General features: G+C 34.2%; 2 protein-coding genes, 1 long non-coding RNA gene and 1 pseudogene across 3 annotated transcripts; 2 read left to right on the top strand and 2 right to left on the bottom strand.

Annotated features, from left to right (window-relative positions):
• The first annotated feature begins 3,156 nt into the window (after nucleotides 1–3,156).
• On the top strand, nucleotides 3,157–7,112 carry LOC122583850 (cytochrome b5-like). Its single transcript, XM_043756228.1, has 3 exons — nucleotides 3,157–3,384; nucleotides 6,457–6,523; nucleotides 6,627–7,112. The coding sequence occupies exons 1-3, from the start codon at nucleotides 3,295–3,297 to the stop codon at nucleotides 6,896–6,898; spliced, it is 429 nt and encodes a 142-aa protein (XP_043612163.1). The 5' UTR covers nucleotides 3,157–3,294; the 3' UTR covers nucleotides 6,899–7,112.
• Nucleotides 7,113–7,679: 567 nt separating this feature from the next.
• On the bottom strand, nucleotides 7,680–10,665 carry LOC122582971 (annotated as a pseudogene).
• Nucleotides 10,666–12,354: 1,689 nt separating this feature from the next.
• On the top strand, nucleotides 12,355–16,008 carry LOC122582900. Its single transcript, XR_006321280.1, has 3 exons — nucleotides 12,355–12,531; nucleotides 15,368–15,435; nucleotides 15,540–16,008. It is a non-coding gene; the product is annotated as an uncharacterized LOC122582900 (long non-coding RNA).
• A 770-nt stretch (nucleotides 16,009–16,778) lies between these two features.
• LOC122582399 (putative disease resistance protein RGA3) lies at nucleotides 16,779–20,783 on the bottom strand. The gene is given in 5 exon segments (XM_043754787.1): nucleotides 16,779–17,268; nucleotides 18,020–18,197; nucleotides 18,200–18,329; nucleotides 18,331–20,024; nucleotides 20,027–20,783. Coding segments are annotated over 5 exon segments (2,733 nt in total). The 5' UTR covers nucleotides 20,748–20,783; the 3' UTR covers nucleotides 16,779–17,258.
• Nucleotides 20,784–22,254: the final 1,471 nt, after the last annotated feature.

Raw genomic sequence — 22,254 nt, 5'->3', positions numbered from 1 at the left:
GCTGAAAGAAAGGAGTTTATCATCCCGACTCTGAACGTAAAATATTATTAATTTTTAACTTTTTCTTTGATGCTTGTATCAATTTTTCTTTGATGCTTGTAAAATATTAATTTTCTTTGATTTTTAACTTCTTCTTTTATAAACATCAAAGAAGAAGTTAGCGAAATTAAAAATTGATACAAGCATCAAAGAAAAAGTTAAAAATTAAACATATATTTTGATCATAATCTTGCCTATTTATTTTAATCAATTTTTTAACAAATTTTAATCTACGTAATTTTGCATTTAACGATATATATTCTAACAAATCACTAACAAAACAAATTAGTGGCTCCTAACAAGTCACTAAATTATCAACAAATCAAAACTAACTATACTAACAAACCTATTAAAATCCTATAAACAACTAATAATCCTAACAAAACTAACAAATTAACAAAACTAATATATATACAAAAACTATACTAACATACCAATATTCTAACAAAACTAACTAATTAACAAAACTAACAAAACTAATAATAACATACCAATATACTAACAAACCTATTAAAATCCTATAAACAACTAATAATCCTAACAAATTAACAAAACTAATATATATACAAAAACTATACTAACATACCAATATAACAAATTAACTATCAAAAACACATATAATAAAAATCAAAAAGCATAAAATACATACCAGAATTTGAAATGGCCGGAAAATTTGGGGGAGGACGACCGGCCGGAATTTGGGGGAGGATAGCCGGATAATCAAACAGCGGACGGGAAATAACGGGGGCACTTAAAAGTCCAGATGTCGCTGCTAATACCACTTCCCTGTAAGACAGACGATGATGGGTGGCGGTGGACGGCAGTGGCGGCTGGCGGTACTGCCCAATGGTGGCTGGCGGGGGTGATGATCCCGACACTTCGTGATACCCGGATTGTTATACTAAGGGGACTGGATTGTTAGTAGCCGGAGGTGTTTTGGTGGATGGATTTGTTAAATTTTGTTAAACAAAATCGGAAGAAAAAGTGTAAGAAAATGATGGAATGGATGGGTGGAGGAAGGAAAATGATGGAATGGATGGGTGGATCGGTTTTTATTCGAATTCATTCCGGTTTAACTTATTGCAGCGACCCTCGCTGCAATAAGTGGAGTAAAGTCGGTCAAACCATTTAAAGCGGGCTTAGTGGAATGCTGACGTGACATGGGTTTTTGCAGCAACCCTCGCTGCAAAATCTGGCTGGTCAAAATACTAAAAATGCTGGTCGGGATACGGGGCGCGTTAAAAACCAATTGTAATAACTAATAAACACATGAAAACACAGTCTGTACATAAATGTTAATAATTAATATTGTGATCACGTGACGTTATGAGCATACATTATGGAACAAACACAAGTCATTTGTGGAAATTGGAATCTGTGAACACTCATAAGCACATGTAAAGTAGTAAAAGAAAACCAAAAGTAAAAAATATAATAAAAATGGATACATGGGCTAATAGCACACCCATGAGCCCAGCTATAAAGACCTATTGGATCATTTATATCTCTACTGGAAAACGGATGAACAAACGAAGGTTATTTTGCATGGTTGATCTGTCGAGGTATAAATTAAAACGGATGAACAGACGAAGCCTATTCATTCTATTATTCTTTTTAATGTTTGGTTCTAACAAATTCTATAATCAGCCTCAAGTAGATAATATTCTAACTTAAAACTTCTCATTAAAAAACAACATTCTCTTCAACTTAGTAAAACTAAAAATTTAATATATTGTTAGACAAAAATAATTTCAAACTCTTTTATAGGTACAATGAAACGAAAATACAATTTTACATTTGACCTAAGACAAGTCCCAAGCCCAAACTCTTCCTTAATATACAACAAACAACTGTACCTAATCCAACAAAAACCGGATTTATGAGAGATATGATCTAGATAGTATTATCCCTACACAAATTAACATAAAAATTAAAAAGTTGTAATTGTTAATATCAAGGCTTTTATAACATAAAGTTGTAATTGTAAGACAAGTATATACAAGCTAACATCACACGTTTGTTTTTTTTTTTTTTTTACGTTTCAAAAAATTAAGGTAAACTAGAACATATACCAATTACCAAATTAAAATTATGGTGTACAACGTAACGTTTGTCATAAAAGTAAATAAATAAAAGCATATAATATGTGAAAAAGATAAGAAGAGAAAAGAAGTAAAAAAGGTTAAGAAAGAAAAGTAGTATTTTTCCTTCTCCTTTTTCAATTTTTTTCTTATATTATATCCTTGGGCTTTTGTGGTAGGTGTGTGGAGTTTTTAATATTAGATTGATAGATTGATCGGGATCTCCGCTACTTTGAATCTCGGCTACTGCAATCTTAAAACTTCAAAGTTTAGTGCTAAATCTAATGTTAGACAAAATTAATTACAAACTCTTTTTTAGGTACAATGAAACAAAATACAATTTTACATTTACCTTGACAAGTCCCAAGTTCAAACTCTTTATTACTATAATACTAATATAAATTAAAAATGTTGATGTTAACATCAAGGTTTTCATAACATAAAATTGTTTTACAAGCATATACTTCTTCCGTCCCATCTTAATTGTCCATTGACTATTAAATAAATATTTTTGTTTGTATTATATAATACTTGATGAAAATTTTATCATTGAAAAGTTCGTTTAAAATCAAATTTATTTATATATTTTATATCAAATGTTATAGAATATAAACAAAAATATTTGCGGTCAAAGTTGAGAGAAAAAGACTTTAAAATACAATACCGGACAACTAAAATAACATAACACGTTTTTATTCATTTTGTATCAAGTAAGGTAATCAGATATACCAATTACCAAATTAAATTATACCGTACAACGTAACACTTGTCATAAAACTACTAAATAAATTAGGGAAATGCTAAATACAGCCCTAAAGGGTTGTATTTAACGTGCATTAAAAAATTTGTACCTTCCATATTAAAAGTCTGTCCCCTGATTTTCATGATAAATGTACAAACAATTTATGCACCTTAAACACAATTCTAAGAGCTGTATTTAGCAAACCCCAATAAATTAAAGCATATAATATGCGAAAAAGATAGAGGAGAAAAGAAGTAAAAAAGGTTAAAAAAAGAAAAGTCATGGACCAAAGATGAAAAGTAGTATTACTTTTCCTCCTTATATTATATCCTTGGGTTTTTGTAGTTGGTGGGATTTTGATAGATTGATCGGGATCTCCGCTACCTGAATCTCGGTTACTGCAATCTATCGATCGGATCTAACTGGGCTGAAATGGGTTCGGAGGAAACCAAAATTATATCACTTGAAGAGGCTTCAAAACACGCCACTAAAGATGATTGCTGGCTTATTATTTCTGGAAAGGTCCGTCTCACTCACTCTTTCTTTCTTTCTTTCCATTTTTAGTACTTCAAAAATCCATCCAAATCTTTATTTTGATTATTATTGGGTGGGTATTGTTATTTTTGTATAATGTTTATTATTTTCTCAGATGTATTACTGATTTATGCTCTAATTAGTAGTTATAGATAATACTAATTTAATTACGTCCACCGATCTAGGCAGACTTTAGCGTTCGTTATTTGGGTGTCTAAAAAAAGAGAAACCAATCACATGACTTCACTTATAAAATCAATTATTAACAATAATAATAATGCTGAAAATGTCATGTATAGTGATGGAATAAAAGATATAAAGATTACCAGCAACTGCGATAACGAGCACAAGAGCGGTAAATAGCTTGACTGATGGCATACTTTGTAAAAGTTATATAAGATATAGATTTAATTATGTACCAATTACTTATTATATCTATCAAATGGTTTAAGACTTTAAGTACACCCTATTTATATGAATATTTTTACAACAAACAAATGCCCATTCTTAAAATGAAATTCATTTAAAACTAATTCAATAATAAATACATATTGCTAGCTGTTTGTAACCCCCGTAGTTATTGAAACTTAAGTAAATATGATATGTTTCAAAAGTTACTATATTTTTACAATTTTTCATTAGGCTTTTAAGGAAAACTAGGGTACCCGTACAATGTGACGGTGTGGTGGTGGCAGCAGCTGCGACTGGTGGTGGTAATTGGTGGCGGTGGCGACTAGTGGTGGTAGTGTTGGTGGCGGCGAGTAGTATGGGTAATTGATGTAAAGGTAATTAATATTAAGGGGTGGTGTAAGTGAAAGATATTTTAAGGGGTATTAGGTGAAAGTATTACATTACTTTCATCATTTCCAAAATTATAAAGGCATGAAATATGTAGTATAGATGATGATATCAATTTTGGATTCTGCATCTCTACTTTGATTCCATACTATGTAATATAGACGTTTGTTTGGGACCAATATATCACATAACATGATGGTAATGATTTGGTTATGGCAACTAGCTGGGAGTTCTATATAGGTTAGCAGCTAGTGAAGACATTCGGGTTTCTCGAAATGTAGCACTATATTGTATTCTCAATAGCAGTTCATCCAAAACTAAAGTAAAAAGAAAATGCCAAAGTCTTTTAAGGCAAACTAGTTAGTTGGAGCAAGATAGGTAAAAGAATGAACAATCTAGAAAGAGTTCAAGAATGAGTTTTATATATATACATATATAGTAGGGTTGGGTTATATTAGGGACTCCTTATTTTAGGGATCATTAGGGACATGTAACTTACACATGGTGGTGGTCGGAGATGATGGTGGTGGTGATGGTGGTTGTATAACTTACACATGTGTAAATACAATGTAAGTTGTACTTACACATGTGTAACTCGTGGTGGCGGTGGTCGTCGTCGCCGGAGGATCATGGTGGTGGTCGGAGATGATGGTGTGGTGGTGATGATGGTGGTGGTGGTGGTCGGAGATGATGAAAAATGAATGATTGAGAAGTGTCCTTAATGGTCTCTAAAATAAGGAGTCCATAATTTAACTTTTCCATATATATATATATATATATATTGTTTATGACATTTAAGAAAATAATAAAACTTGGGGCTAGTTTTAAGACTAAGCTTCCGTTGCTCAACTACTTAGTGTTTGGGTGTGCGCCCTGAAAGCAGTTTTTTCGGCTCGAAGAACCACATTATTGGGTTCTTAGATGACTAACTAGAAATTGTCGTTAGAATTTCATGAACATAACCATTTGCAGAATGAAAACTGTAAGGATGCAATTCCCCAGAATAAAAACTTTAGTTTGAGTTTATAGAGTGGAAGATGCTAAAACTTTGCATCACAGGTTAGTTTCTTATTCTGGGACCAGCTAATTGCTTAAAAGCCAACTGACTCTAATTTGTATTTTTTGTCCTTCAACTTAAAAGATCATAATCTCAACGGTAATGTAAAAGGAATATTTTAGTACTCAAGTATCATCTAAACCTCCAGGTTACACCTTTTTTTTTAATACCTAAAAATTTATGAACCATCGCCCCTGTGCAATAGTGTTTGATAAAAGAAGGTATATAGTTTTGAAGTTAATGATTTTTCATATATCATTCTTAACATTGTTGTCAGTTAAATTTTGTTGCTCAGTAATTTTGTCCCAAAATATTTACTGGTGCATCCATTACTCTACATATGCTGTTGTCATTCATGGTTTTCGTATGCTTGTGTTTTTTTGTTTTCCGGTAATGGAATAGCATAAAGAACTCACAGTGGATTTTGAAATGTTATGAAAACTTCAAGTCTTCAACAAACTAAATTTTCAAACTTGTATCTCTTAGTTCCCATAAGCTTGTAATTAACGTTATAAGAATACGTTGTTCATTAAAACACCTCATGCAGCTGAGAAGAAGTTTAATACATTCTTGGACAGTTGGACCTGATTTAAATTCGTTCTCTTTGTGATTTTTAATTGAAATGATGAGCCACTTGATAATGATTTTAGATACGAGCTGTCGCTCTAATAAGGGTCTGCACTTCGAGAAACAAATAATTTCAAGCAGTGTTGTGTAAGCTTTTTAACCAACACCTATTCGGGCCTTCATATTTATACTCAGTCTAAGCGTATAAAGACTCTTATGAGTTTAACTGACCACAGTTTTTGCTGTTACTTTTCTTCTTTATACAAACTACTTTTTTCATCTAGCTTGGAGTAGCCGCTTATAAATCTTTTCCCAAACCAGCTGACTATGAACCCAAATCGAAAAGTTATGTCATAGGTGCATGTCTTAAATGGATTCACATGTTATGGGGATTTTCTTGGTTTTTTTTCAATGCTCACTGATTGAATCTAGAGACTTGTTTTGTTTTTTGTGCTTACAAAATGTTCATTTTGACTTGGACATGAACAGTTGTATACTCTAATGCTACATATAATTTGTAAAACTTGATTGGACCAACAATATGTATGTTGAACACCTTTTATCAACTTTTTCAATACTTAAATGGATATTGTTAGAATATATTTCATATTGTTGACATGTTATGTACTGTGACTCAGGTGTATGATATCACCCCATTTCTGGATGATCATCCGGGCGGTGATGAAGTCTTAGTGTTAGCCACCAGTAAGACTATTATCTTTGGCGTTTCTTCTCTCTTTTTTTAATATCTACCACCCAGCATAATTATTTCATTGATGATTTATTTTTAAAATTATTTTTTTTATAGAGAAAGATGCCACAGAGGATTTTGAAGATGTTGGCCACAGCCAAAATGCAAGAGACATGTTAAAAGATTACTATGTTGGTGATATTGATGTCAACACTTTGCCAAAAAAAGGACAGTACAAGCCGCCTTCAAGCTCGGGTTCTGGGTCAGAAAAAGCGTCTGGGAGCTCATCTAACAACTCAGTCATGTTGTTTTTACCCATACTTATCCTGGTGTTGGCATATGCTTATTATTATTTTTCTAAAACCGATAAGGTCGGGAGCCATGCTTGAAATGATGAAGATTTCGGCATTTAAATCTATAATATATTGTTTGTAATTTGTAGCTAGAAGGCTCGAGTCTAGCTTCTTATAGCATGGAATTTGATCTTTATTTTAATTTGGTCAGATATTGTTGAACATGTGAAAAACTGAACATGGTATTTTTGTTTTTGCATGGACCTAGTTAATGCTATGATGATATGCTTGTGTGGCTTGGTTATATTCACTACTTTGTCGTTGTCGGGGGTTTCTTTCTTCCTTTCTTGTTACATTTGTATTTCCGTTTGGATCTTGATAAAAGGCATCATTTTAAATTGCAGTTGTATCCCAGTGGTCGAAGGAGATCATAGGCACTGTCACTACTACCGTTGTTTCAACTCAGAATTCACCTGTGAATCACCTATACCGGTAGGCTATTTTGCTCTTTGCATGGGATGGAATGAATTGAGCGCAAGTAATTGTTTAATCTTCTTAAAAAAAGTGTAAATCTATTTGGTAACAGCATCTACATGTTCCCAATCCTTCGTTTTTTGGTGTGCTTTCATAATATTTCTAGCTAGGTGAGATCAACTCCACTTATGTCAAATAAGGCCGTTTGTTATAGGCATTGGTTTTACTCGTCGAACGCACATTTACTTTTAGACGGAGGCAGCACCAAGAAAAAAAAAAAATCTCAGAGGGGTTTTGATTTTTGTAGTTATCTTAAAAACAGTTTTGTTGATGGTATTTTTTTCACAGTTAATAAACTGTTAACGATCTACATAATCAGGCAAAGGGTCATATCTATGTATTATCTTTTCTTCATCTTTTTCTTTCTCTGATACAAGTATACAACGCACATAAACAATGTTCATTAAGAAGTTCTACAACGCTATTTGATATTACATAAAAGGGAGAGCTAGCACAACATATTACCTTGGGGCAACAATGACATTTGGAATCTGAGAGATTTTAGGCCAATCTACACCGATATCTTTTGCATATCTTATGCTTAGATTTGCACATTTTTTGATCGTAAGTTTATTGAGATCCTTAAAGCTTTGAATCTCATCAGGTAAGGAATCTAACTTTTCGCAATCCTCTAAAGTTAGTACCTTGAGTTTTGGAAGGTTGGTAGGCAGAGAAACTAGCTCATTACAATAGTCTATTGTTAGTATCTTGAGTTTTGGAAGGTTGTCAGGCAAATTTATCAACTTCCTACAATCGTCTATTATTAACTCTTGTAACTTCGGAAAGAGAATGTTGTCTCCTAACATGTCGTAATTATGGAAATGCTGCAAATTATGCATGCTTTCCATCCTAATAACTCTAAGGCTTGGTAATTTTCCAAGTGGTGGAATATGTTGACACATCTTACAGTAAGAAAAATAAATTTGAACCAAACTCCTCAAATTAACCATCCAACTCGGAGAAATATTTGTTCCTATGTATCCGTATATTGTCAGTTTCTCGAGGCTTGGATTTGGTTCCAATCCCTCAAGAACCTGTTCATCATGTGCCCTAAGTCGTTCATCACGTGACCAGTTTAAGACCAATTCCAACAAATGTGTTTTGCTTTGGAGATTGGCACTCTGGGCCTCCTTTAAACCTCGAACAAACTCAAGTCCTATCAATTTCAAATTTGGCCCGAGAAGATTTAAATTCCCCAATTCCTCTATTTGGGCCCCCTTATTATCATGAATAAGAAACCATGGAAGTCCTCGAAGACTTGTTAGTTTTCCGATTCCAACAGGCAAATACTCAAGCCACCAACAACCAGAGATGTCCAAGTAATGAAGATTCCTCATGTATCTCATACCATCAGGCAACTTACGTAACTGCCGACACCCATTCAGAAGCAACACTTGTAAGTTTTGAAGATAAATTATTGACTTTGGTAGAACTTCGAATATCGAATTTGATAATTTCAAGTATTTCAAATGTTTGAGTTTGCAAATTGATTCAGGCAGTGTCTTTAAACCAATCCCTTCCAAGTACAACACCCTTAGATAAACATGGTCAAATATATGGCTAATATTACCTGTATATATACTCTCTGAACTAGCAGTAGCATCTCCACCTACTGATAAAGTCCCAAAACCATAACCTATATATGGTTTATTTGCTAAAATGAATACTGACCTTAAGGATTTTAACGTTTCCAAATCAGGCTGTAAAGAAGAAAAATCGAGAAAAGATGAACTCAAGTGAAGCACCTCATTGGGGACTATTAACTTCTTACCTGACTCTATAATCAACAAATCATGCCCCATCACATACCTCGCCAAGTCATGCATGAGATCATGCATCTTATATTCGTTGTCAACAACCTGGAAGAAAGACCTCCAAACCAAATGGTTATAAATTTCCTCTCCAAACACATACCAGTCTGCATCTCCTCTTGGTCGAATTAGTCTATTTGCCTTCCACAACAAAATCAATAGATCTTTTCCCATTTCATGGCCTTTAGGTAACATACAACAGTAAGCAAAACACCGCTTTACGTGTGGAAGCAAGTTATCATAGCTTAACTTCAATGCAGGCAAGATGTTGTCTTCTTGCAACTCCCATATGTCGTGATCCACCACACGTTGCCATTCATACGTACTGCTTTTCGACCACATCAAGCTACCCAAAGTCTTCACTGCCAAAGGCAATCCCTTACATTTCTCGACTATCTTCTTTCCAAAAGACTCTAACTCTGTTATTTCTCCACCCTCTCTGCCTTCAGCAAATGCGAACTTCTTGAACAATGACCACGAGTCCTCTTGTGATAAACATCCCAATTCATGCTGCAACTCAGGAACCTTAGCGTCACTTGGCTAGTTCTCTTGGACCATGTTGTCAACACAACAATGCTACCTTCTGCTCCACAGCTTAGTACTTTGCTTAATTGCTCCCATTTTGCCTTTTCACTGTCCTCAATCCAAACATCATCCAACACAACTAAAAATCTCTTTCCCCGTAACCTGTGTTGAACTCTTTTTTGCAGCTCATCTAGCTGTGAAAGCCTACACTCGCTTTTATCTATGGATTCTATGATCCCTTTTAGTAACTCCTTCACTTGGAAATTTTCAGAAACATACATCCAACATTTTAACTCAAAATGGTTAGTCACCCTTTCATGGTTATAGACTAATTGAGCTACAGTCGTCTTTCCCAGTCCCCCCATACCCCATATAGCATACACCGGAATGTCATCAACGTTGTGTTTGCCAACTGTTTCTTTGCTACATATCTTTTCAGTTACCATCTCCTTCTCTGTATTTCTACCAAAAATAGTTGAAGAATGTATAAGCGAGCTAGTTTCCCTATATGGCATCTCACCAGCTACTCCCTCATCTACGCTACTTGTGGCGCTAGTAGTCAAATTTAACTTTAATTTTTGGGCTGTAATGTCATCAAACTGACTTCTTATGGTTTTAACTTTGTGAGCCATCCTAGTACGAAAAATAAGTGGATTATGATTAGCGGAGAAGAAAGCGCTTACCATGTATATGAAGCCTAGTTCCTTGTGTAACCTTTGCATCATAGCCTCAGTCGAGACTTTATCTAGCGCATTTTCCATCTTCAACGACACAGATCTTAGACTTTTAAGCCATAATTCTACAGCCTCTTTATTCTTGTGTTTCTGCTCCGCATCATTAAGGACGGCTTTGATCATAGTGAAATCATCCTTGAGTGACAATATCTCACGCTTGAATCCCTGAACCAGACTAAACTCTTCGATAGCTAGGGAAGTGAGTCTCCCCACCACATCATTCACAAGGCCAGAAAGCATTGCATCGGCCATGGTTTTTCCAGATTATTTAAGACTGACCACACTGGTTTTTATGGGGTGAGTACTATGTAAAAATTAATAAGAAATCCAAAATGACAGGAACAAAGTGTACCAAGTGATCATAATGGAAAAACATAAATACCCCTTCTAACTTATTCTTAACTTATGTTGTTTTAATATATAGCATATTCTTAACTTGATACATTCTGCCTGCCAACATATAGTTTTAGGATTCTTTGCTTGTTGAATCCTTGTCCATAAACAAAACAAGACATTTATGTCCGTCTCTTAAAAACTATAATTGTTATACAATGATGATATGATATAAATTCATATAGATTATCTTATACTCCATTTTATACTTTTTACTATATCTATTTTATTGTAAGTTACTACAATTTTACATAGGTAAGCATTTTTTATTTTTTTTTATGGAACATGATATATCCTCTTAATAATCTACCTAAAATCATGAATACATGGTAAGTGTAATCCATTATCTCTTTTAATCTTATCACTGCCGTCTTTTACATGTTTTGGGTTCTAATATCTCGACGGTGTATGAACGAGGTTAAGATATAGACAACTCTTTCTAAATTCTACCTAAATAATAATAAAAAAAAAACCTCTAACCTTTGGATGTGATGGGGATCGAACTTCTGATTGTCTCCTACTAATCCAAATCACGTTGCTTTTTGCTCCCCTTCCCATCACAGCAACCCGATTCCTCTGTTTAAAGGGGTTGGAATATTTGGAGCGGCTAGCTTTTTGATTAATGTCAGTGATGGCATGGGCAACTAAAAGTCAAAATGTATGCTTTTGACTTTCTGAATTTGACCCCTTGTGCAAATCAATAATCTTTCATCTAAATCAAAACCTTTTTTAAAAAAGAGTAAATTTCAAATTTCCTTTTCCTAAACTATACAAATATCATATATAACCAACTTAAATAACTAATATCATATTTTCCCTCCTTAAGTCATATAAATATCATATATACCCAATTTATCAATCTTGTATTTAAATTTTTATAACCATTGTATTTATTTTTAATCCATTAGGAATTATTACATCCATTATTCAACTATATGTTGGTACTATCTATGCAAATGAGCAACCACAATCAAATCGTAATGCATTTAGATCAGTAATTAAAAAAAATATAATATGCATAAAATATCAGTCTCAACTTTCAACCTATATAAGCAAATTAGCACGGGCATCTAAAAAACATGCAAGTATCGATCATATGTCAAATTTTTGTCTGATGGCCTATCAACACAAAAAAAAAGATTTATATCGTTTATGTATTTTATTGTGAATGCAAGTTTTTTTAATTGCATTAATACATAGGTTGGCATTTTACTCGGAAAAAAAATATGATTATTAACATATTCTAAAGTAATTTTTAATTGTTTTAGATATTTAAATTTAATTACAGCTAATTTTCAATTGGGTACAAATGATAATTTTATATTCAAAGAGGGGAAATATGATATTATTCTTTTAAGTTATACATATATGATGTTATTCTTTTAAGTTGGACATATATGATATTTTAATATTTATGGAGGTGAAATATTATATTTTATTTTTAAATTGGATATATATATGATATTTGTATGGTTTAGGGAGGGAAATATGACTTTACTCTTTAAAAAACTTTATAATAACAACAGTCACTAGTCTATTTTGATCAAGGGGAAAATCTTAGTTAGGGTTTATCTTCTCCCATTTCCCATAAATTCCAATTCAAAGGAAAAAAAAAAACCCGAAATAATAATAAATTCAAAAAAAAGTCGCCCAGCCCACTTTGATAGCGACAATTTATATCTCACAATTTTATCCAACCTCTGTTAGTGTGGAATACGTCCATTCCATTCAGGTAATATTCCCATAACTGAATTAAATCCCAATTTATATTCTCCACTTAATTATTTCTGTACAAAACAATGTATACATATTTTCGTATGAAAATATTTATTAGTTGCTCAACTGGGACCATACGATATCGATGTAGCTAGGTTAATTACTTGGAACTGTTTGGTTTGATGTTGTTGGGTCATATGATGTCAGGGTTTCACCTTACTTAGCTTAATTTGTTGGATTCTCACGTTCTTGTTTAGTCGTCGTAATATTTTTAGGCTGCGCGTCGTTATTGCAAGTTTAGAATTGCTTTTTAGTGTGGATGTAATTTTATGCGACATGCATGTTTATTTACTAATAAAAAATGTGACCATATGATGAAATCTGCATTTAGTATGTTGTGTGAGGACTTGTATATCTAACATGTTTGGGTAAGCCTTAGGTTTAGTTTTTGGGTTTTCACGTTTGAGGTGTGTCTTAGTACATCCCAGGTAATCATCTTTGGGTTTGGTGTGTATGTCGTCGAGAACTATAAGGCGTATGAGTATGTGGCACAAGGGCTGTAAAATTGATTTAATTATGCACCAATTACTTATTATACCTATCAAATGGTTTAAGACTTTAACTACACCCTATTTATTTATATGAATATTTTACAACAAACAAATGCCCATTCTTAAATGAAATTCATTTAAAACTAATTCAATAATAAATACATATTGCTAGCTGTTTGTAACCCCCATAGTTATTGAAACTTAAGTAAATATGATATGTTTCAAAAGTTACTATATTTTTACAATTTATTTGGCTTTAAAGGAAAACTAGGGTACCCACACAATGGCGCGGCGGCAGCTGCGACTGGCGGTGGTAATGGCGTGGTAGTGTTGGGGGCGGCGAGTTGTATAGGTAATTGATGTAAAGGTAATTAATATTAAGGGGGGTGGTGTAAGTTAAGGGGTATTAGGTGAAAATGTTACATTACTTTCATCATTTCCAAAATTAAAAAGGCATGAAATACGTAGTATAAATGATGATATCAATTTTAAATTCTGCATCTCTACTCTGATTCCATACTATGTAATATAGACGTCTGTTTGGGACCAATATATCACATAACATGATGGTAATGATTTGGTTATGGCAACTAGCTGGGAGTTATATATAGGTTAGCAGCTAGTGAAGACATTCGGGTTTCTCGAAGTGTAGGCACTATATTGTATTCTCAATAGCAGTTCATCCAAAACTAAAGTAAAAAGAAATACCAAAGTCTTTTATGGCAAACTAGTTAGGTGGGACAAGATAGGTAAAAGAATGAACAATCTAGAAAGAGTTCAAGAATGAGTTATATATATGTGTGTATATATATATATATTGTTTATGACATTTAAGAAAATAATAAAACTTGGGGTTAGTTCTGAGACTAAATTTCCGTTACTCAACTACTTAGTGTTTGGATGTGCACTCTGAAAGCAGTTTTTTCGGCTCGAAGAACCACATTATTGGGTCCTTAGAACTTAGATGACTAACTAGAAGTTAAGTAAGTTTAAGATTGTTGTTAGAATTTCATGAACATAACCACTTGCAGAATGAAAACTGTATGGATGCAATTCCCCATAGTAAAAAGTAAAAACTTTAGTTTGAGTTTATAAAGCGGAAGATGCTAAAACTTCGCATCACAGGTTAGTTGCTTATTCTGGGACCAGTTAATTGCTTAAAAGCCAACTGGCTCTAATTTGTATTTCTTGTCCTTCAACTTAAAAGATCATAATCTCAACGGTAATGTAAAAGGAATATTTTAGTACTCAAGTATCATCTAAACCTCCAGGTTAAACCTTTTTTTTTTTTAAAACCTAAAAATTTATGAACCATCACCCCCGTGCAATACTGTTTGATAAAAGAAGTTATGTTGTTTTGAAGTTAATGATTTTTCATATATCATTCTTCACGTTGTTGTGAGTTAAATTTTGTTTCTCCGTAATTTTGTCTCAAATTATTTACTGGTGCATCCATGACTCTAGATATGCTGTTGTCATTCATGTTTTGTGTACGCTTGTGTTTTTTTGTTTTCCGGTAATGGAACAGCATAAAGAACTCACAGTGGATTTTGAAATGTTGTGAAAACTTCAAGTCTTCAACAAACTAATTCTTTAAACTTGTATCTCTTAGTTCCCATAATGTCCATTAAAATACATCATGCAGCTGAGAAGAAATTTAATACATTCTTGGACAGTGGACCAGATTTAAATTTGTTCTCTTTGTGATTTTTAATTGAAATGATGAGCCACTTGATAATGATTTTAGATACGAGCTGTCGCTCTAATAAGGGTCTGCACTTGGAGAAACAAATAGTTTCAAGCAGTGTTGTGTAAGATTTTTAACCAACACCTATTCGGGCCTTCATATTTATATTCTGGCTAAGCGTATAAAGACCCTTATGAGTTTAACCGACCACATTTTTTTCTGTTACCTTTCTTCTCTATACAAACAATTTTTTTCATCTAGCTTGGAGTAGCCGCTTATAATGCTTTTCCCAAACCAGCTGTCTATGAACCTAAATCGAAAAGTTATGTCATAGGTGCATGTCTTAAATTGATTCACATGTTATGGGGATTTTCTTGGTTTTTTCTCAATGCTCACTGATTGAATCTAGAGACTTGTTTTGTTTTTTGTGCTTACAAATGTTCATTTTGACTTGGACATGAACAGTTGTATACTCTAATGCTACATATAATTTGTAAAACTTGATTGGATCAACAATATGTATGTTGAACACCTTTTATCAACTGTTTCAATACTTAAATGGATATTGTGAGAATATATTTCATATTATTGACATGTTCTGTACTGTGACTCAGGTGTATGATATCACCCCATTTCTGGATGATCATCCGGGCCGGTGATGAAGTCTTAGTGTTAGCCACCAGTAAGACTGCTACCTTTGGCGTTTCTTCTCTCTTGTTTAATATCTACCACCCATCTATAAAATTTCATTGATGATTTGATTTTTAAAATTATTTTTTTTTATAGAGAAAGATGCCACAGAGGATTTTGAAGATGTTGGCAACAGCCAAAATGCAAGAGACATGTTAAAAGATTAATATGTGGGTGATATTGATGTCAACACTTTGCCACAAAAAGGACAGTACAAGCCGCCTTCAAGCTCGGGTTCTGGGTCAAAACAAGCTTCTGGGAGCTCATCCAACACCGCTGTCATGTTGGTTTTACCCATACTTATCCTGGTGTTGGCATACGCTTATTATTATTTTACCAAAACCAATAAGGTCAGCAGCCATGCTTGAATCAATGAAGGTTTTGGTATTAAAAACTATAATATCTTGTTTGTAGTTTGTAGCTAGGAAGACTCTGAGTTTAGCTGGTTATAGCATGCAATTTAATATTATGTTTACTTTGGTCAAATATTGATGAACATGGTATTTCTTGTTTTTGCCTGGACCTAAATATTATAGTGATATGCTGTGTAGCTTCGTTGTATTCACTACTTAGTTGTTGTCGGGGGTTTCTTTCTTCCGTTCTTCCTTTCTTGTTAGGTTTTGGATTTCAATTTAGATCAAAGCATCATCGTAGATTGCAATCGGATTCCAGTGATCCAAGGAGATTAATGGAACGTGCAATCCTGCAACCACTGTTGATTCAAATCAGAATTCACCCATGAACGTGGGTACAGCCGTACAGGTACCTATTATGTTCCTTTCTTGGAATGATTGAGTCCCTAGTAATTGTTCGTACAGGTGAGATTAATTCCTCTGTGTTGTCAAACAATAATGGTTAACAATTGCAGTAACAATATCGACCATGAGGTGATAAAACCCAAAGTTCTAAAGCAAACTTAGCATATACGAAAGAGTACATTGATTGTCATAGTCAAAATTCAAAATCAATTTTCTTATACTAAAGCAAAGCATGAAGAAAAGAAACTTTGGACTCACTTTCTTAGCTCGGCCACTTGCCTACTTCCACCGTAGCTCTCTGAATCGAAACCATAAATTATAAAATTTGTTGAGCCTAGCTAGCCCCAAATCATAAATCAGGTAAATCACATTCATAAATTTGCTTTTGCAAGTTTCAGGTTTTCTTTATAAATAACGGATACAGGTGCTACGGAAATTGGTTGGGAGTCCCTAGAGTTAGTCTTTCAATTCAGTATCCGATATTCTTCATACGCGGGGTGGATCATCACACGCTTTCTGTGCTCGTTGTGGTTTGTGATCTCGGCTTATTCTTAAAGTGGATCATGACAAGGTTACATTTAGCAAGAAACAAATCATGATGCATAGAATTGATATAAAATAGAATATGGACTCCCTTGGTATTTCGAGGAACATACAATCAATCACACAAATATTATTAAATGGGGAAGCTTCACGAAGGAACTATGAACACAAGTACACTATCAATACAACTAGAAGAAATACAGCTTGAAGCTGTTCAAAAAAAAAAATACAGCTCGAAGAAATGAACATTCTTTGAAACTAAAAAGCAATCTTCACTTGATCCTAACTCACGCAGGAATCGTGATTGCACTTGGCACGTGCAACAAGCCGTTGATCGACCCCCTAGGTGATCCCTAGTGGACGAGTGTTGTCCTGAGAATTTACAGTGAATGCACCCACAAAATTCATTCCACTAAACTCAAACCAACCAAAACTAAAGTTATTGCGTAAGTATATATGTAGTGTCCTAAGCCATACATAATGACACTTTTCAAGCTACAGTTGATTCATCTTCTCAGTCGTACCTGAATAAAGCAAAAGTTCAACACTTCAACTTTTGTTATCTTTCACGGTACAACAACTCATTTTAGAACTAATTGCTATACAACTTAGTATTATCATTATAGTAAGTATATCACTCAAAGAGTACGTGTTGTCTATCTATTCTATTATGGTTAAAATGATATGTTTCAACATTTGGTTTCCAAAGGCAAAAACCACGTAGCCTAAGCATCGTTTCAAATTAATACCAACATATACCAAGTTTAGCCATCTTTCTAGTAAATTGAAAATCACCTAGTTAGTCAGAAGAAATAGCAACCAAAAGGATATACAATATAAATATATCATTTATCAACTATATATAATATTACGATGCATACAGATTCATTATATAAATATTAATTGAGTTGTTGTAATTTTTATTTAAGATGAAAATATTGCTTTTTTTTTTTTTTTTAAAATTTGTTCATAACCAATAGGGTGATAGTCCATTGGTTAAACATGTGTCTCCAAAAGAGTGAAACTCGCATGAGATTACATGTTCAATTCCTGGTTTGTTAAAAAAAGATACCCTAGTGGCCACAGAGGCTAATTTGCTTTGCCTCTGGGTTCGCAAAGCGAGTAGTCTGCTCACAAAGCGAGTAAGACAATCATGATTACCGAAGAAAGTTAATGTAATTTGTTAAAATAAATATTTTACTTACACTTCCATACCTACTAATGCTTTATGTTTACCAAATGTGTCATAAAGGAAGAGGAGATCGAACATGATACCTTGCAAAGGGGCAACGAATGTCGACATTTGGAATGTGTGAAATTTTAGGCCAATCCTCACCGATACCTTTCACACATCTTCTACTTAGATTTTCACATGCTACGATCTCAAGTGTATTGAGATCCTTGAAACTTTGCATCTCATCAGGTAAAGAAACCAAATTCTCACAACACTCTATAGTTCCTTGAGTTTTGGAAGGTTGCCTGGCAAATTTCTCAATTGGTAACAATGAAATATATTTAACACTTGTAACTGTGAAAATAGAAAGTTGTCCCCTGACATGTCGTCATCATGGAAATACTTCAACTCTATGCATGTTTTCAATCTTAATAACTCTAAGGCTAGGAAATTTTCCAAGTGGTGGTATATGTTCACACTTTAAACATCCAGAAAATTGAATTTCAACCAAATTTCTTAATTTGACCATCCAACTTGGAGAAATATTTTTTCCCATGTACTTGAATATTGTGAGATCCTCGAGACTCGGATTTGGTTCCAATCCTTCAAGAACCTCTATATCTTGTGCTGACGGCTCTTCATCATGTGCCCCACGACCTAGTGACCAGCTCAAGCACAATGCTAACAAATGTGTTTTGCTTCTAAGATTGGCACATTGGGCTTCCTTTAAACCTCCAACATTCTTAAGACCATCTAATATCAAATTCGGACCAATAAGATTTAGTTTCCCCAATTCCCTTATTTGGGCCCCCTTATTTTCACCGATAGGAAAACTTGAAAGTCTTCGGAGACTAGTTAGTTTTCCGATTCCAACAGGCACATACCTAAGCGAAGGACAACGAGAGATGTCCAGGTATTGAAGATTCCTCATGTATCTCATACCATCAGGCAACTTATATAACTCCCAACACCCATTCAGAAGTAACATTTGCAAGTTTTGGAGATAAATTATCGACTCTGGTAGAACTTGTATACATGCCTTTGATAAATTCAAGTATCTCAAATGTTTGAGTTTGCCAATTGATTCGGGCAATGTTAATATATTGATTTCAGCCAAGTACAACACCCGTAGATACAGATGGTCAAATATATTTCCAAACATTGGCATAAATTCCCTTGAAAAGAAGAATACTGACCTTAACGATTCTAAGTTTTCCAAATCAGGCTGTAAATAAGGAAAATCCGGACAAGATGAACTTAAGTGAAGCAACTCATCTGGGGCTATCGACTCCTTACCAGGCTCCATAATTGAACAATCATGCCCCATCACATACCTCGCCAGGTCATGCATCAAATCATGCATTTTATATTCGTTGTCAACAACCTGGAAGAAAGACCTCCATACCAAACAGTTGAAAATTTCTTCTCCAAGCAAATACCAGTCTACATCTCCTCTTGATGGAATTAATCTATTTGCCTTCCACAATAAAAGCAATACATCTTTTTCCATTTCATGGCCTTTAGGAAACATACAACAATAAGCAAAACACCGCTTTACATGTGGAAGCAAATTATCATAGCTTAACTTCAATGCTGGCAAGATATTGTTTTCTTGCAAATCCCATATGTCGCTATCCATCACATGTTGCCATTCCTGCCTATTGCTTTTCGACCACATCATGCTACCCAAAGTCTTCACTGCCAAAGGCAACCCCTTACATTTCTCGGCTATCTTCTTTCCAAGAGGCTCTAACTCTGTTATTTCTCCACCCTCTCTGCCTTCAGCAAATGCGAACTTCTTGAACAATGACCACGAGTCCTCTTTCGATAAACATCCCAATTCATGCTGTAACTCTGGAAACTTAGCCATCATCTTACTAGTAGTCTTGGAACGTGTTGTCACCATAACAAAGCTGCCTTGTGCCCCACAACTTAGTGTGTTACTTAAGTCTTCCCACTTGTCTTTTTCACTGTCCTCGATCCAAACATCATCCAACACAACTAGAAATCTCTTTCCCCGTAACTTCTCTTGAACGCATTTTTGCAACTCATCTAGCCGTGAAAGCCTACACTCGCTTTTATCTATGGATTCTATGTTCCTCTTATTAACTCCTTAACTTGGAAGTTTTCAGAGACATAGATCCAAAATTTGAAATCAAAATGCCCCTTCACCCGTTCATCGTTATACACTAATTTGGCTAGAGTTGTCTTTCCCAAACCACCCATACCCCATAGTGCATACACCCGAATGTCATTATCTTCATTCTTGCCTATGTCACTGTTACATATCTTTTCAATTACCGTCTCCATATCTTCATTTCTTCCTAAAACAGTTGAAACTTTTGTACGTGAGCCGGTTTCCCTCTTGGGAATTCCACCACCTATTCCTCCATCTTCAGGAGACAAATTTAAGTCGAATCTTTTAGCTGAAATGTCAGCTAACTTTCTCTGAATGTCTTTAACTTTGTGAGCAATCCTAGTACGGAACATAAGCGGATTATGATGGGAGGAGAAGAAGGCTCTTAGCCTGTGTTTCATGCCTAGTTCCTTGTGTAGCTGTCGCAACATGGCTTCCGTTGAGACCTCATCCAACACATTCTCTATCTTTAACGACGCGGATCTTAGACTCTTGACCCATAATTCTACAGCCTCTTGGCTCCTACGCTTCTTTTCGGCATCTTGGAGAACAGCTTGGATCTGATTGAGATCATCACTCAGTTTTAAAAGATCATTTTTGAGTCCCCGAAGCAGACGGTACTCTTGGATAGCTGCAGATGTCAGTCTCCCCAGCAAATCTTTCACAAGGCCTGAAATAATAGCATCAGCCATAATTATTCTTTTTTTGGAGAAATTTGATCAAGAAGATAATGAAGAGGACCAGGGAAAACTTTAGCACATAAAAGGAAAAGTAGAAAAGAGACTAGAAACTGAAAACACACTACCCCACCACTAATTGATAATTTTTCCTTTAATTAGTTTACTTTTTCAAATATTATCCAATATATGATTGATTGCTTTAGCCCCACTAACTCTTGATACGCTTTATACACACACATATATATACACACTTGTTTTGTTTGTTTCAGACATGTGCTATCATGTACATAACGGGTTATGAACAAAAATTTCACACCAAATTCAGAAATATATAAAACCACCTTTTTGTTTATACGAGTATGTAATTACCTTGCATGCTAAGGTCAAACTAAAAAGCAAGGCTTATAAGACTATCTCCAACGGGGATTTTTTTGGCGCCCTTGGGTGCCCTTGGATATCCTTTGCGGTTGAAGTTTGTCTAAAACTAAATTTTTTTTTGATGCATGCCCTTACTTAAGGGTATGCCCTTAAGTGCCCTTACTTATATTTTTTTTTTGTTTTTAGTGGTGTTAAAGGATATGTAAGGATGTTTGTATGATTAGAGATAAAATTATAGGATTTTAAGGATTTATAAAGATATGTAAGGATTTGTAATGATATGATGTGGCAGCTCAAGGACGCCTAAGGACGTCCTTAGTATTGGCGATAGTTTGAATGTCAAAGTTAAAATCTTTGTTGCAACCTTAAAAATCTTATGTACAGTATTTTTTTTCTACTACAGAATACCTTAGTGGCTTAATTAGTTAACCATCACCAAAAGTGATGCAAATATATACTCCGTATTAACTTATCGCCATTAAATGAACGTCACTCAAATTTCAACTTATTAAGTAGCTTGTTTGACTTGAATATATATATATCAACTTATTAGATGGCCAACACGAGTTGCTGACACTGTCGATCCCAGTATTAATGAAGAGAAACTACGTACGTAGCATAATCTGCATGCAAATTTTTCAATATTTCTGTGTGACGATATATACTAGAATAGAAATAGAACCATAGATGTCAACCTTAGTAATTTTATCTATATATATATATATATATATATACATTAGTAATAAGTTAGTAATCTGATTTTTGGAAATGGCTATTTATTGAAAAGCAAAATGTTCATCTTATAAAGACATATATATTCAGTGTTACACATTGTTATAAATAATTTGGATCTCTTAACTTGGTAAATAACAAAAATCTCGCATCATTTTGTTCAATCTTATTAAGAGAAATGAAATACAGATAGCATTGTATGGATTGTAAATTGTACAAAGGTTCACTAAAGGACAGAACCTAGCTAGCTAGCTTGAGCGCGCGGAAAGGCATTATTGAACATCATATATAGACTGCATGGTGCCTGCATTTAAGAGATTACGATCTGTCTTGGATTCAATGAAACCAATCATATGAAATGCGCGCCTTGGAAAGGCATAGAAAGACCATAAAGTAAACTGGTGTTGGA

This window comes from Erigeron canadensis, chromosome 9, assembly GCF_010389155.1.
Source record: "Erigeron canadensis isolate Cc75 chromosome 9, C_canadensis_v1, whole genome shotgun sequence".
Classification (NCBI taxonomy): Eukaryota; Viridiplantae; Streptophyta; class Magnoliopsida; order Asterales; family Asteraceae; genus Erigeron; species Erigeron canadensis.
Note: the sequence above shows the minus strand (reverse complement) of the source record. Positions and strands in the feature narration are given on the sequence as shown.

Coding starts and splice junctions, on each gene's coding strand:
- LOC122583850 (XM_043756228.1), top strand. CDS start 3,295: ATGGGTTCGGAGGAAACCAAAATTATATCACTTGAAGAGGCTTCAAAA. Junction 3,385..6,456: donor GGCTTATTATTTCTGGAAAG/GTCCGTCTCACT, acceptor ACTGTGACTCAG/GTGTATGATATCACCCCATT. Junction 6,524..6,626: donor AGTCTTAGTGTTAGCCACCA/GTAAGACTATTA, acceptor TTTTTTTTATAG/AGAAAGATGCCACAGAGGAT.